General features: G+C 37.7%; 1 protein-coding gene across 2 annotated transcripts in view; it reads left to right on the forward strand.

Moving 5' to 3' along the window:
* The window catches only part of LOC131071595 (prefoldin subunit 3), a 71,581-nt gene extending 65,429 nt beyond the window's left edge, over nucleotides 1-6,152 (forward strand). Inside the window, exons 4-6 of one of the 2 annotated variants that reach the window (XM_058007501.2) lie at nucleotides 5,261-5,329; nucleotides 5,459-5,560; nucleotides 5,709-6,152. In XM_058007501.2, coding sequence (XP_057863484.1) covers nucleotides 5,261-5,329; nucleotides 5,459-5,560; nucleotides 5,709-5,783 — 246 coding nt within the window. In that variant the 3' untranslated portion in view covers nucleotides 5,784-6,152. Of the gene's footprint in view, nucleotides 1-5,260; nucleotides 5,381-5,458; nucleotides 5,561-5,708 lie in introns of both variants that reach the window. The other variant, XM_058007499.2, reaches the window with a different exon arrangement.
* The last annotated feature ends 8,752 nt before the right edge of the window (nucleotides 6,153-14,904 follow it).

Genomic DNA, 14,904 nt, shown 5'->3' on the forward strand with positions numbered 1-14,904 from the left:
TCGTGGAGCATATTGAATAGAGGAAGTTTGCCTTTTATGCATTTATGGCCAAAAGACTAGCCAATCACGTCGAATCTTCTGCATGGTACATTGATTTTGAAGCTTCTTGCCATTTCACATGTGAGAGATTGGTTCACGAAGTACAAGGCTTGCTCTGATTCAATGATCTTCAGCGGTGGTGAAGAGTATACAGTTGTCGGCAAGGACAACGTTCAAATTACATCTGGTGGGAGAAATCTCATATTTGTCAATGTATACTATGTTCCAAGCATGGAGCTTAATCTACTCTTTGAGTTGGATTGTGCAACATTTTCTGAAGTTGGACGCCATATTTAGTGCACATAAGTGCCACATTGTTGATAAAGAGTCCAAGAAGACAATTGCAGTTGGGCTCGAAGATCATGGATTGTATAGGCTGGTTAATACTAGAGTCTCAAGAGCATGCAATTTCTGCGAAGAGTTCATCCATCAATACTCTTTGGCATTAGTAGTATGGGCATCTCAACCTATCATACCTCTCTTAGTTGGCTCGAGAGAATTTGGTAGAAGGCTTACTTGAAATTCAACAACAGACACATGGTGTGTGGAGCTTGTCAAGTAGGGAAGCGACATTGAACTCCATTCTTAGATGACAATCTTGGAGAACATCCAATGTCCCACAACTAGTTCATGCAAAATTTTGTGGACCAATGAATACTGCATCAATCATTGGTGCTAGGTATTTTCTCTTGTTTGTTGATGATTTCAATAGGAAAATGTGGGTGTTTTTCTTAAAGGCAAAATCAGATGTGTTTAATGAATTTCAAAAGTTTAAACTATTAGTTGAAAAATAGTCAGGATGTTAGATCATAACTCTTAGGTCCAATAATGGGGGAGAATTTAGTTCCAAAGAATTCATTAACATTTGTGCTAAACACGGTATTAAGTGTCATCTTATCACACTGGGACACCCTATACCCCACAGAAAAATGGTGTTGTTAAGTGGAGGAACCATACTATTATGAAAATGGCCTATTGTATGCTAGAGAAGAGAAACTTTCCTAAAAAGTTTTGGGCTGAGGTAGTGTATACAGCAATTTACCTTAACCAGTCTCTCACACAAGTTGTCAAGTAGATGACCCCAAAGGAAGCATGGTTTGGAAGGAAACCAAAAATCAGCCACCTCAAGGTTTTTTGTTCGACAACATATGTTTGAATTCCAGGTGCAAAAAGGACCAAAACTGGATTCCAAATGTCAAAAGTTGATGCTTATAGGCTACGATGACAATCATAAAGCCTATTAGCTGATTGATGTGGACAGTAATCGTCTCACTTTCATAGAGATGTTGCCTTTGATGAAGAAGATGGGGCCTTTCAACTCTCTTCTCCCATCCAACATCCTAAAAATCAACCTTTGTAGGCTAAAGACTTGGGTGTTAGACTTCCATTAGCTCCACCTGAAGGGAGGGAATCTAATGATTCTGAACTTGTGGAATCTCCTAGGAACGATCCTATTCCAACAGATTTCCCTCAAGACAACCTAAATCAACATCCAGATGATTTCATTACAGGAAGCCCAAGTCATGATGATCGTCCTGATTTGGAAGAAGATGCTTCTACTCTTCGGCCTAAGTGGCGGGAAAAGCTTATTGGTGATGTTTGGGATGATGAGCTTGTTGAGGGTAGATCATCTAGAGGCAAGAGTGAGTAGAGTAATGCCAATTTTGCTCTTATGGCCAACATTTAGAGTGTTTATGAGGCCCAGGATTATTCAGAGGCGAAAGGTAAACCTGAATGGGAAAAGGCGATAGAAGCTAAGCATCATAGTCTTTTGAAGAACGACACGGGTTCTGTCAGATCTTCCACCAGGGAAGAAACCCATTGGCCCCAAATGGGTCTACAAAGTGATATACAAAGCTAATGGAACTCTTGATAAATATAAAGCTCAGTTGGTGGCTAAAGGGTTCTCGTAGAGAGAAGGCATAGACTATGAGGAGACCTTTGCTCCTACAACAAAGATGCGCACCATCTGACTAGTTCTTGCTATTGCAACACAGTATGGTTGGAAAGCCTATCAAATGGATGTGAAGAGTGCCTTCCTCAATGGTGATTTGGAGGAAGAGGTCTACATGATGCAGGCTCAAGGTTTTAAGGTTGCAAGTAAAGAGCACTAGGTATGCAAACTGGTGAAGGCTCCTAATGGCCCAAAGCAAGCCCCTAGGGTCTGGTACATCAAGACTGACAAGTATTTGGTTGCATAGGGATTTGAGAATAGTCCTTAAGATCCCAACTTATATGTCTAAAGCACTGGTAGCGATATCATTCTTCTTGTCATCTATGTGGATGATATCATCATTACTGGTACTAGAGCACATTTGCTTGAGCAGACAAACTAAAATTGTGTCAGACATTTGATATGACTAATTAGGGCCTTCTATATTATTACCTTAGTGTAGAGGTTTGGAAGACAGGTAACAGTACTTTCATCTCTCAGTTGAAGTATGCTAGAAGTTTGTTGGACAAGTTTGAAATGCAAGACTATAAAGTCTCATCTACACCTATGGAGAAAGGACTGAAACTATCAGCCAATTTAGACTCACTAGTGGTGAATGAATCAGCATTTAGGCAACTAGTTGGCAGCCTCATATATCTTAGAGCCACCAAACCTGATCTAAGTTATGTTGTGAGCTACATATCTCGTTTCATGACTGCCCCTAAAGTAGAGTATTGGGTTGCAGCAAAGTGTGTTACTAAGATATGTGAAAGGGACACTTGACTTTGACATTTTATACAATAGAAGCAAAGATCCTTGACCGATTGGTTTTACAGATTCAGATTGGGTACGTTCTTGTTGATGACAAATTATCTACTTTTGGGTATGTCTTCAATCTTGGCACGAGTGCAGTCACATGGACCAGTAAAAAGTAGCAGGCAGTAGCTCTTTATCTTGATAGAAGTAGAGTATCGGGGAATTGTTAAAACAGCATGTGAGGCAGTTTGGCTTTGTAGGATGCATTTTGAAATGCAAATGTCTCAAGCAGGGCCTTCACCCTTGTTCTGTGACAACGAAGAGGTGCTAAAGCTTACCAAGAATCCAGTCTTTCACGAGTGAACAAAGCATGTAGGGTTTCATTGTCACTTCATTCGACAGTGTGTTGAAGATGGATCTGTGATGTTGCAGTATGTTCTAATGGAGGATCAGATTGCAGACGTTCTAACCAAGTCTTTGAGCTCGGACTAGTTTGTAATATTTAGGGGGTAACTTGGTGTATTTAGTAGAATGACCATTAAGGGAGGGTATTAAAGTAATATTGATTATAATTGTCATTTATGTAATATAGTTAGTTCAGTAACTCTCTATTATTGGTTTTGTTGAAGATCATTTCTGATTTAGAAACATCATTTGTAATTGTTTATTTAAGGAGTCTTCCGTTCCTCTCTAATCCATTCAATCAATTACCATTTCACGTTCAACTATTGGCTCCTCTTCCCTAACAGGCACATTTTCCACATGGTTTGTTGCTGAGACCAATTTTTAAATATGTAAAGACTGCAGTCAAATGATTGAAGGGATTTCCAGTTGTGATAAGAATAAATATTATCATATTTTCTGAGGAAGAGAGTGTGGAAAGAGTGAGTTGGCATTTGAATGGTTGATAATGAATCTATATAGATAGGGTGTTAATGAAAAAATTCATTGGTTGCTCTCTAGTTGTGGATTGTCATTGGTCTATGTGGATCTTCTCATCACCATTTAAGCTGTGTGGCGCAAACTAGTTATGTTAATTGGTTTGTTTCAAATATTTGCAATTTGTATTTTGTAAATCTGATCAATGCTAGCTGAACTACAATCTCAAGCATCATGCGTTTCTGAAATTCTTATATGTTTTATGGTTGACAAGTTTTGTTGGCCTTTGGTTAGATTGTTTGTTGAAGAATTGTTTATCAATAATGCTTCTGAAAAGCAACCCAACCTATTGGCAGGGGTATCCATTATTTCAAAGCATATATAATATATTTATTATCATCTACTTGTATTTTCTATTAACATGCCTAACTTATGCAAATCAATTACACTTTATACTGAATTACAAATTACAATATTATCACATAGATGATTCAAATCCTTTTTTGGACGACCTTGTTCGTCTGGACACTATTTCTACAGGCATCTGTAGTTTACAAATTATCTCCTATCTCTTTATGAACTTTTGAAAGGAGGTCTATTTGTTTATCAGAATCTCTCCCAAAATTTATCTACGGGACCTCTAGGCATTAGGTCATATAATTTGAGTTTCTTTTGTTTGGAATGGTAGAAGTGTGATTAAACTGGAAATGTTGGTGCCTTTTAGTTCGATGCTTCCTGACATATGTATATGCAAATTTAAAAAAAAATTGAATTAAAATAAATGGAAAGATTATAAATATTAAATACCTATTGTGAATTAGATCTATGTGTTTTTTTCTTAAAATCTTGGTCACCTTTTTCTTCAAGATTCATCTGACATATTTTATATTCTGTCCAAATGTCCTGCAAATTTCTCTGTTTGAATGATTGAGCAAAGGTATGGAATGAGGGATTTTAACCCTTAATCACTTGAAGTTACATGTCAGAGCATGTGTCCTGTGCCCAATAGAATCATCTCCTGTAGCAAGGAGACGTAATCTACACCTCTCTATCTCCAAGAAGTGTACACCTCTTCAACTGTATGCACTATTCCAGGGTATACATATCCTGCTTACCAAGCAAAATATCAAATGCAGCATATCTATATACAGTGATCATGACATATTCTACATATCTGTCTCCAAGAAGCGTATACCTCTCTGAATGTGTGCACTATCCCAGGGTACAGTGTACACGTATTTTGATTTGAGAGCAAAATATTGAAAACAACATATCTATGGACAGTGATCCTGATCATCTTTATTATATATACCAAAATACATTAGTCTGGTGCTGCCTTAATCTATAACGTATTTTCTCAATATCAATACTAGAAATGTAAGTTAGAGTTCTGAATGTTAAGATCATCCACCAGTTGGGCTATGTAATTGGACAAGAAGTTGCTACCTGTGTTTCTTCTGTTGACCTACATCAATCTGGTTGAAACATCTGCTTATCCTGCAAATATAATCATGTATGAAATTGTTTGACAAATTGGTTATTTTTAAGCTTTTGGTCCTGATTTAATTTTGAAGTAAATCAAAACCATCAGAAATCTTCATGAATTGACATTTTGGATCCTTCTCTCATTTGAGTTCCAAAATTTAACTACAGGCAACCACAGTGGATTTTGAACTTGCAGAAGGTATATACACTCAGGCTCGTATTGAGGCAACTAACTCGGTATGTCTGTGGCTGGGTGCAAATGTTATGCTAGAGTACCCCTTCGATGAGGTAGATAATTGTTTCTCTTTGAAGATTTTTTTTAAGTTCTCTTGAACAATGCTTTAAACGGTATGATTTGGTATGCAGGCTATTGATCTTCTGAAAAAGAACCTGGAGAATGCTAATTCTAGTTTGGGAGCCATTGTGGAAGATTTGCAGTTCTTACGGGATCAGGTGACAATAACACAGGTATTAATGTTTTGATGTAATATTCCTGTACTCTATTAATTTTCAATCTTTGCTGACTTACAGGTGTCTTATACCTTATGTTGTAACTGCCCTTTCCTGGAACTCGTACTAATTGTGTGGTGAATTCATGCTACTGATTTATGCTTAGGTAACCATTGCTCGAGTTTACAACTGGGATGTTCATCAGCGCAGAAAACAACGGCAACCAGGGACAGATGTTTGATTTTGTTTTATGACAGTATTCTGCAATCTATTTTCTTTCCTTGATCTTTAGCCAGCCTTTAATGATGTTTCTTACATGATGTGCTCTTCTTTTTGGACTGTTAGCTCCATGTATCCATGTTTCCTTCATCTTTTTCATCAATACTCATTATATCACTAAGAACCTCTCAAAATATAGAAAAATGGTTTTAATTGACTACTCTTTCCGATTGTTTTGGAAGTTCTACAACTAATCTATAGCAGCTTTTGAAGTTCTCTGGAAATCGCCCAATGCTTTTTCTCGGGTAGAATGTTTTGGGTTGAAGAGTACCATGTGAAGTATCTTTATTCTACTAAATTTAATTAATATTATTTTTCTTTTTCACTCCAACTAACTAGTTATGGTTTTTCATTTGGCAGTCTGAATTTCCGTTTCTAAAGATAAATTCTGATTATCTTTTTATGGCTTGGCCCTTGATTGAGCTTGTGCTTTCTGATACCATACTAAACACTGTCCTAAAAGATGCTGTTCAATTCACTGTTTGCTAATTATTGGCAAATTTAATGTGTTATAGGTAATTGAAACCAGGCATTGTCTATCGTGAATATTTTTCATGGATGCTAGCCATTTTAAATAAAATTTCAATTGCATAGGGATTGGAAGGGATGTAGTTAAAGGCTTCACACCTCAATTATTCAATGATGTAGATCAAGCTAGATATATCAATTTTATAGATGGCTAAGTATTCAATTCTACAGTGATTGGATACTGAACTAAATATAGAAGCCAAATAATTTAGATAAAAAATGTTGAAATTTTTTTATGACAATCCAAAATTCCATGGATGACAGAGCTGATATTAAATGAGTCTGAAAATCAAACCTAGGAATACTATTTTGATTGTTATTCTCATTATGGATAGCTTGTTGAAAGTTTTTTTTTTTAACTTGTCGAGCACTTGTAAGTATTTCAAAACTAGTGTGGGCCAATTGAGCCAACTTTGCTTGTTTTCTGTTAGTGGAGCCAAATTTGTGAGTACTGAGCCTTGCTGTTTGGGCCCATGTCAATTTGGTAAGATCCTATCATGCAATTGCAATCCATAGCAATTCATTATAAATAGTTTGCTTCTTGTCAGTGTTAATTCCATGTAGAAACTTGCTTTGAAAGCTCATATATGACGGACGAGATGATGTGTAATTCATAAAAAGTGCAAGTCTTTCCTATGCATATACATATTATCCTAGACATGCATGCTTGGTACATGTTTTTTCTGCTAGGAAACTAACAACCATTTTTTTTTTTTCATTTGGTCTGATGTTTTTTTTTTAAAAGTGTAATAAAGTCATTTGACACATTCTTGACGATAAGGATGGGTACTGGACCTGTGGTTAACTTTGTAATAGGCATGCATAATATGGGGTATAATAAGGCTCCATTTGCAAGGACAAGCTCAATTGAAAATGTAAGGGAGCTGAATGAAAACATAGTTTGCATGTTGGCACTCAAATCGATTGTGTCTAATTTTGCTTGAGGCTGCTGAATGAAAATGCTGTCCTTTCTATTGGTGCTCAATGCTTGGGGGAGCTGAATGAAAACATTGTTCTCTCTAACGCTCAATTAGGTTGTGTACAATTTTGCTCGAGTCATAGCCCTTTTATGCATTTTGGCCTTATTATGCCCATTGTAAATAACTGACGAGATAATTCCTAATGGGCATCCTTTGGTCAAGATTGCATTAGTGTTGTTCTCTATCATACCCCATTGGCCTTTTGTGAAGGTTAAATTTTTTTTTTATGCGCACAGGTTCTTTGTTCAAATTTCAAAGATTGCTAAATGTTGGAGTTGAAATTAACTTAGTGTAAATTTGATCGTGTAGTCATTAATGCAGTGGTTGAGTTTCATCTCCTAATGGTCATTGTGCTTGTTCCAAATCACTCATTGTGCTTGCCTTACATGAATCATTTGCAACTGGCAGTTCTTCCTTGATTCTCAAAGCAAGAGGGCAACCAACAAAGTTCTATATATGCCAATTCGTCTTCTAGAAAAAAGGTTGGCAATTTTTCCATTCTATGCAATTGTGAGTATGAAGGAGCTTCAAGGTTGTAACTCCCACTAACTTAGCTGCCATAGAGCAATATCTATTAAAAATCACAAGGAGGTTAATATGTAAATGCTATATGTAATCAAATGTCTCCTATGCATACTAATTCTTTTTCTTAAGTTCAATGTGTGATGTGTGATGTATTGTGACTTTGTAATCCAATGGATTAGGTGCCAATCTTAGAAGAAATTATCCACCATGCATCTAAACCGGTAACATCATCCACTAGTAGATTAGGAATGAGTAGTTTGTGTGCATTTTGTGATTCAACATTATAACTAGGGAAAAGATCTTTAATGATCCTTAAATTGTTATCTTAGAGAGCACTGTTTTGCATACTCATATTTGTAATGTCCCCTCTTTGAATAGGATTACATTATAAACAATAATAATAAAATTAAAATACAAAAGAAAAAAAAAAAAAATAAAAAAATATATAATTAAAATTTTATTAAAGTTAATGAATGGTCAAAAGGCATTAAATGATAAGTTGCAACTCCCCCAAATATGAGGTATAAAAGGGAGAAGAGAACTCATTTGAAGTGGGGATAATTTGGGAATTAGAAGTGCATATATGATTGTGAAAGGTCATGTCCCTTTCAAAGTGCAGAAATAATGAAGAGTTGCATTCTTTCAAAGGGTGTTTATGGTGAAAGGGTGCGTCTCTTGCCAAAGGGCATACATGATGAAGAGGTGTGACCTCTCCCACACATTGAGAGATATAAATGAAAGGAATCAAAAGCATCTAGTGAGATCACCATTGATCAGATGAGATCATAATTGTTATTAAGTTACTGACAGTAACATCTTTGTTCTTGGCGGTATGCTTGGGGATGTGCTTAATATACGAAGCTTGATAATGTTCTTATGTAGAATTTAATAGTAATATTAATATAGATTGCAATATGTATGACGATCATATTTAAGTTCTTATACTTTTTATGGTAGCCTAATCTTTAATCTTTCCTATTGTCTTTAAGAAGGATTGAACGTGGGAATGTTAGGGAGAGGCAGTACTAATACCTCGCAAGATAGGTAATTCTTGTGGTGGAATTGACCATGCTACATCATACAAGGGTAATAGATAAAACCTTCAGTGGAATGGGCATGTGTTACATCATACAAAGACACTATTTGTGTAGGATAGTCTCTAGCACCCTAACATGGTTATTCCCCATCCTTCGTAGGGTTGGGGATCAGGTTAGAGGTAGGGATTGGGCTTAAAATAATAGTTATCAAGTGTATTATGAAAGCTAAATGTTCATTAGTTGCAATAATTGATTCTAACTATGATAGTTATGTTGATCTTCCCAATAAGAAGTATCATAAACCTTAGTTAAGAGTAACCCTAACACTAACTTGTTATAATTATAATTCTAGATCAAAAATTGGAAAGGATGTTACAATATCCTATTGTTATTTAGTGATAATGGAAGTTAAAGCAATAGGTTAGTCCTTAGCCTAGTGACAACTTTTGGGGTCAAGCATACATTGGGTACTATTGCAACACATTATCCATTTGTCTATTTTTAGTTGTGTATAATCATATTTAGGATATCTCTAGAGAAGCCCCCTAGGCCTAGTTAAACTTGAAGTTGAAGGTGGTCTTATCCACCTTAGCAAGTATGTCCAAAGTTGCCTTGCTTGATCATAAGGTTGAAGGCCTTGTCTTGAGTTTGACACCCTTAGTGCTCAAAGGCTTACTGGTGCAGGGCACCTAGCACTCCAAAAATGAAAGCTTTGTTTTCTTTTAAGTTTGTGTGTTATATTTGTGATGTAATAATGGACCAACCATTGAGGACTCAGTAGAGCCATGGTCGTGTCGTCCAAGTTTTTGTTTGAGTCAATTATGCTCAGGATGCTGACAACCTGAGAAGTGAGATGCTTAGGTAGTTCACATGTAGAATATTCCAGATGAATGTATTCATGTATTAAGGGTCAATTGAGTTGTTTTTAGGTCTTCTAGGGTGTTTGAGGACCTTCAAGAGTCTTAGAATGCATTAGAATGCAAAATTGCATCTTGGAGCAAAAACTTGTCAAAAGTTGCTGAGAACATTTTGCAATTTCTTGCAAAAGTTGCATTTTTGGTTATAGGCATTAGGAAGTTGGTTGAACCCTGAAAACAAATGGATATAAGCCAAATTTCACTTCATTGTATGGGTTGGAGGATTGGAAATGCAAGAGCAAGTTTTTGGTTTGTGAAGCAACCTTGTTCCCACCAGTTGTTGACAGTTTTTGTCTTGTTTTCCTTGTTTGTACTGTCCAATACGGACTAGATGGTGTAAACTCATTGCATCTTTGAGTGTTCATTGTATTTGCTTTCATTAAGGTTGATTTGTACGTTTGATTGTTCCAGGTTGTAGAGATTTCTTCCATTCTTTGCAACTAGGAGCAAAACCCTTGCAAGTAGGGTTTAAGAGCAAGAAATGTCTCTAACCTAGGCATTCTTTGATGGCACTTGTTAAAATCACTAAGAATGCTAGGTTAGGGTATGTATATAGCTTAGGAATAGGGTGTGTGGTGTTGCAGGTCCAGGAGGAGGAGAAACAATGAAGCCCTAGGCTCACCGCTGGGAGTAGGTGAGTTAAGACAACAAGAAAAGTGTGATTTGTGAGCACATGGGGATTGGTGCAAGTCCAAGTGGCACATGAATGGAAAACCCTCCGAGTTCCCTTGAAGGTTCCCAAATTGTTTGGAGTGGGAGATTTGACTGGTGAAGAGTTTTAGACCCATCTTGCCAAGTCACTGGCTAGGCCTAAAACCTCTCAAAATAGTGCGGCATTGGAAACCACACTTGTACGGATAACCCAGATGCACTTTTCCAGTATTGTCTGTAACTTCCAAAAGGGTACTCAAATCTATGATTTATTTCTAGGCTTGTTTGAGACTTTTGCAAATTAAACCCCTAAAATCGCCTAGGGAGGGCTAATGCAATTAGGCCTATTTAGGTGCCGATAGAGACCTAGAAGAGTTAAGAAGCCAAGGCGATGGATTTGGTGAGTCTTAAACCTCAAAATACATTGAAGACACCTTGTTGATGCATAGGGTAACCACAGGAAGTGGTTGTGTGTTAAGATCCTTGCAGGAGTGGTTGGAGCCCAAGAGAGGAGTGTGTGAGTAACTAAGGTGGAAACCTCAAGTGGTGGAGTTGATTGTCCAGAAACCATTGGCTATACCTAGGAGGCAAGTCAAGAAGGTCCAGACCTTGGAGGTCTCATTATCCTAACCCTTGTCAAGTACCATAGGAAGGACTTGAGTAATTGAAGGGTTGAGTAGGACAAGTCACTTAAGAAGGTGAACAAACAAAGCTCCAAGACTCTCTGCATCAGAGAGGTATCAGAACCATTCTTTGAAAGATTTGGTGTATGTTGTGGAGAATCAAAAGCAAGTTCAATGCCTCCAAAGTCAATGACTCCAGAAGCCATCTGATAGATGGTGACATAGATGATAGAAGGATTGAAGGATGCAAAAGGAAGTAGAGGAACCAAAGAGGTTAAGAAGGAGAAGGGGAAGGTTAAGACAGAATGGGGTGATGAGACTGATGAAGAAGTGGAAGATGGAGAGGAACCAACAGCAGCAGCTATGCCTCAAGACCAAAAGTTATTCCTAGATGCAGTCAAATCCATTTCTAAAGACAACTTGGGTGGATTTCCTGCATATGGAGGAAACCTCAATGGAGAAGAGTTGCTAGATTGGATAGAAGCTCTCAATAATCACTTTGATTACAAAGAGGTAGCCAAAGAGAAAAGAGTCAATGTGGCCAAATCAAGAATGAGAGGATCAACATTGGTTTGGTGGAATATGATGCAAGAAGAAAGGATACAAGAAGGCAAAAAGAAGATAACTTCATGGGAACACATGAAGATCAGAGTTAAGGCACAATTCCTTCTAGGAGATTATGAAGTTCAAACCCATAAGAGACTGCAAAATCTGAAACAAAGGGAGTTAGATGTCAATGCATACACTGAAGAGTTCCATAAGCTCAGTTTGAGGGCTAGGAAGCATGAGAATGAGGTGGAGAAGTTGGCCAGGTACCTAAATGGCCTTAGACATAATATACAAGATGAGATAAGTATCCTCACACCAGACACTGTCCATAAGTGTTTTCAGTTGGCCCTAAGGGCAGAAGAGAAGATCAAAAGGAGAAGTGAACAAAATCATAAACATAGGGGAGGTAAGAATTTCAGAGGTAGAGGAAACTTTGGTAGAGGGCAACAATCAGCAAGAAGTGAAGAGCAACAAGGCCAAGAAGGCAGCGAAGACTCTCAGAGAGGAGCATTTAGAGGATCCTATAGAGGAAGGAGCGATTTTAGGGGCAGGTTTGGAAACTCAGGAAGAGGAAATACAATCTTCATCGGTAGGTGTTATCATTGCAATCAAGTTGGGCATACATGAGTAAGTGCCCGGGGAAAGCCTCAAGCTCCACAAGCTCATACATGGGGGAAATACGAACTCAATTGTTGCAAGAGGAGGATACTCAGTGTAACTTCTTCAATCAGCAAGGTAGGGCCAGTGATAGATGGAGAAAACTTGATGATGAGGAGAGTAATGCTCAAGATACCCCAAGCTCAAGAGCCACCACAAAGGAAAAGCTTGTTTAGGACCACTTGTAGGACACATGGGAAGATTTGTAAAGTGATTGTAGATTCAGGTTCCACTGAGAATATTGTCTCAGTTGAAATGGTGGACAAACTCAAACTAAAAAGATTGTCTCACCTCACTGCCTACAAGGTATCATGGCTCAACATGTATTGGTTGATGAACAAGCATTGGTGGATATTGAAATTGGTGAGTACAAGGACAAATTATTATGTGACATATTGCCTATGGATGCTTGGCATTTGCTGTTGGGCCATCCATGGCAATATGATGTGAGAGCTACTCATGATGGGGAGAAGAACAACTATCTTATCACCAAGAATGTGAAGAAGTATCAAATGGATCCACTACCTGAACCAAAAGAAGAAAAGAAAATAGACTCAAGTGTGATGTTGATGAGAGCAAAAGAGTTTCTCATCGCATACCCCTTAGAATAGTAGGGCGAGTTACTCTAGTAGGCCCCTTAAAATAGTAGGGGAGGCCGAGGTAGCTTATGAACTATATTAGCAACCGGGCATGTTACGTATAGAATCTTGGCTGCCCTATTATTCTATTATTCAACTATAGTTATAGTTAGTGGGGTAAGTGTTGAAACAAGGACATCAAGGCCATGCTATAGTGTTGAAACCTAGAGAAGAAGCTAAGGCAGATCCAATGAGTGAAGTGCCTCAAGAGGTGCAAGGTCTACTCAAACAATATGCAAAAGTGATAGGGGATGACATACCTGATTCTTTGCCTCCAATGAGAGATGTAAATCATCAAATAGACTTAATACTAGGGGCTAATCTGCCAAACAAAGTTGCTTACAAAATGGCACCTAGTCAAAATGAGGAGATAGCCAAACAAGTGCAAGAACTCTTAGACAAAGGGTTTATCAAGAAGAGTTTGAGTCCATGTGCTGTTCCTACTGTGTTAGTGCCTAAAAAGGGAGGCAAATGGAGAATGTGTATGAACTCCAGAGCAATCAACAAGATTACTATAAGGTACCGGTTTCCCATGCCAAGGATTGAAGACCTATTAGACAATCTAGGAGGTGCAAGCTACTTCACAAAGGTGGACTTAAAGTTTGGTTACCATCAGATCAAAATCAAACCTGGAGATGAATGGAAGACAACCTTTAGAACCAATGCAGGCCTATATGAGTGGTTGGTGATGCCATTTGGCCTCACCAATGCACCTAGTACCTTCCAAAGGCTCATGAATGAAGTCTTAGTTGAGTTTATTGGTAGATTTGTAATTGTGTACCTTGATGACATTTTGATCTACAACAGGTTCAAGGAGGAACACCTCAAGCATTTGGAGATGGTTTTGAAGAAGTTGAAGGAGGCTGAACTCAAGATTAACCTTTAAAAATGTGAGTTTTTGAAAACAAAGCTTGTATACCTTGGTTTTGTTATTTCTCATGGATGTTTAAAAATGGATCCAGGTAAGGTAGAAGCAATACTTAATTGGCCTATCCCTAGGGGCATAAGTGAAGTTAGAAGCTTTCATGGAATGGTATCTTTTTATAGGAAATTTGTGAGAAACTTTAGCCATGTTTGTGCTCCTATTCTCAATACCATTAAATGAGGGATTAAATGTCACTTTAAGTGGACAGAGGAAGCCAATAAGGGATTTGAAATGTTGAAAACCAAGATAGTAGAACTGCCAACCCTTAGATTGCCTAACTTCAATTAGTTGTTTATAGTAGAATGTGATGCAAGCCAAAGGGCAATAGGGGCAGTTTTAAGCCAAGAGGGACATCCTATAGCTTTCTTCTCAGAAAAGTTAAATGAAGCTAAGCAAAGGTACTCCACATATGACTTGGAGTTGTATGCAATGGTTCAAGCATTGAAAAAATGGCGTCACTACCTGCTGCCCAAAGAATTTGTAGTCTTCACTGACAACCATGCTCTTAGTTTCCTCAATGGGCAAGAAAAGTTGAACCAAAGACACCTAAAGTGGGTTGAGTACCTACAATCTTATACATTCACTATCAAACACAAGAAAGGGACAGCCAACAAAGTTGTTGATGCACTAAGTAGGAGAATCATGACTATGCAGGAGATTCAATTGCAAAGTGTGGGTTTGAGTGAGTTAAAAGACCTCTACAAGGATGATAAGGATTTTGCAGAGATATATAATGTTTGTACTGATTTTTATAACACCTCACATGTCTCTTATTCAGAATACATGATACAAGAGGGTTTGCTATTCAAAGGTCATCTTCTTTGCATACCTCAATGTTCTATGAGGCAAAATATTATTCAAGAGAAGCATCAAGGAGGTCTAGGAGGTCATTTTGGCATTGATAAGACTTTGGAGCAGGTTGGTAGGTTTTATTATTGGCCCAAGTTGCAATCATAAGTGAGAAGGTTTGTAGAGCAATGTACCATCTGCCAAAGAGCAAAAGGAACTTCAAGTAATGCAGGTCTATATCAACCCTTGGTCATACCTCAGAGC

This window comes from Cryptomeria japonica, chromosome 11 (genome assembly GCF_030272615.1).
Source record: "Cryptomeria japonica chromosome 11, Sugi_1.0, whole genome shotgun sequence".
In the NCBI taxonomy this organism is placed as follows: domain Eukaryota; kingdom Viridiplantae; phylum Streptophyta; class Pinopsida; order Cupressales; family Cupressaceae; genus Cryptomeria; species Cryptomeria japonica.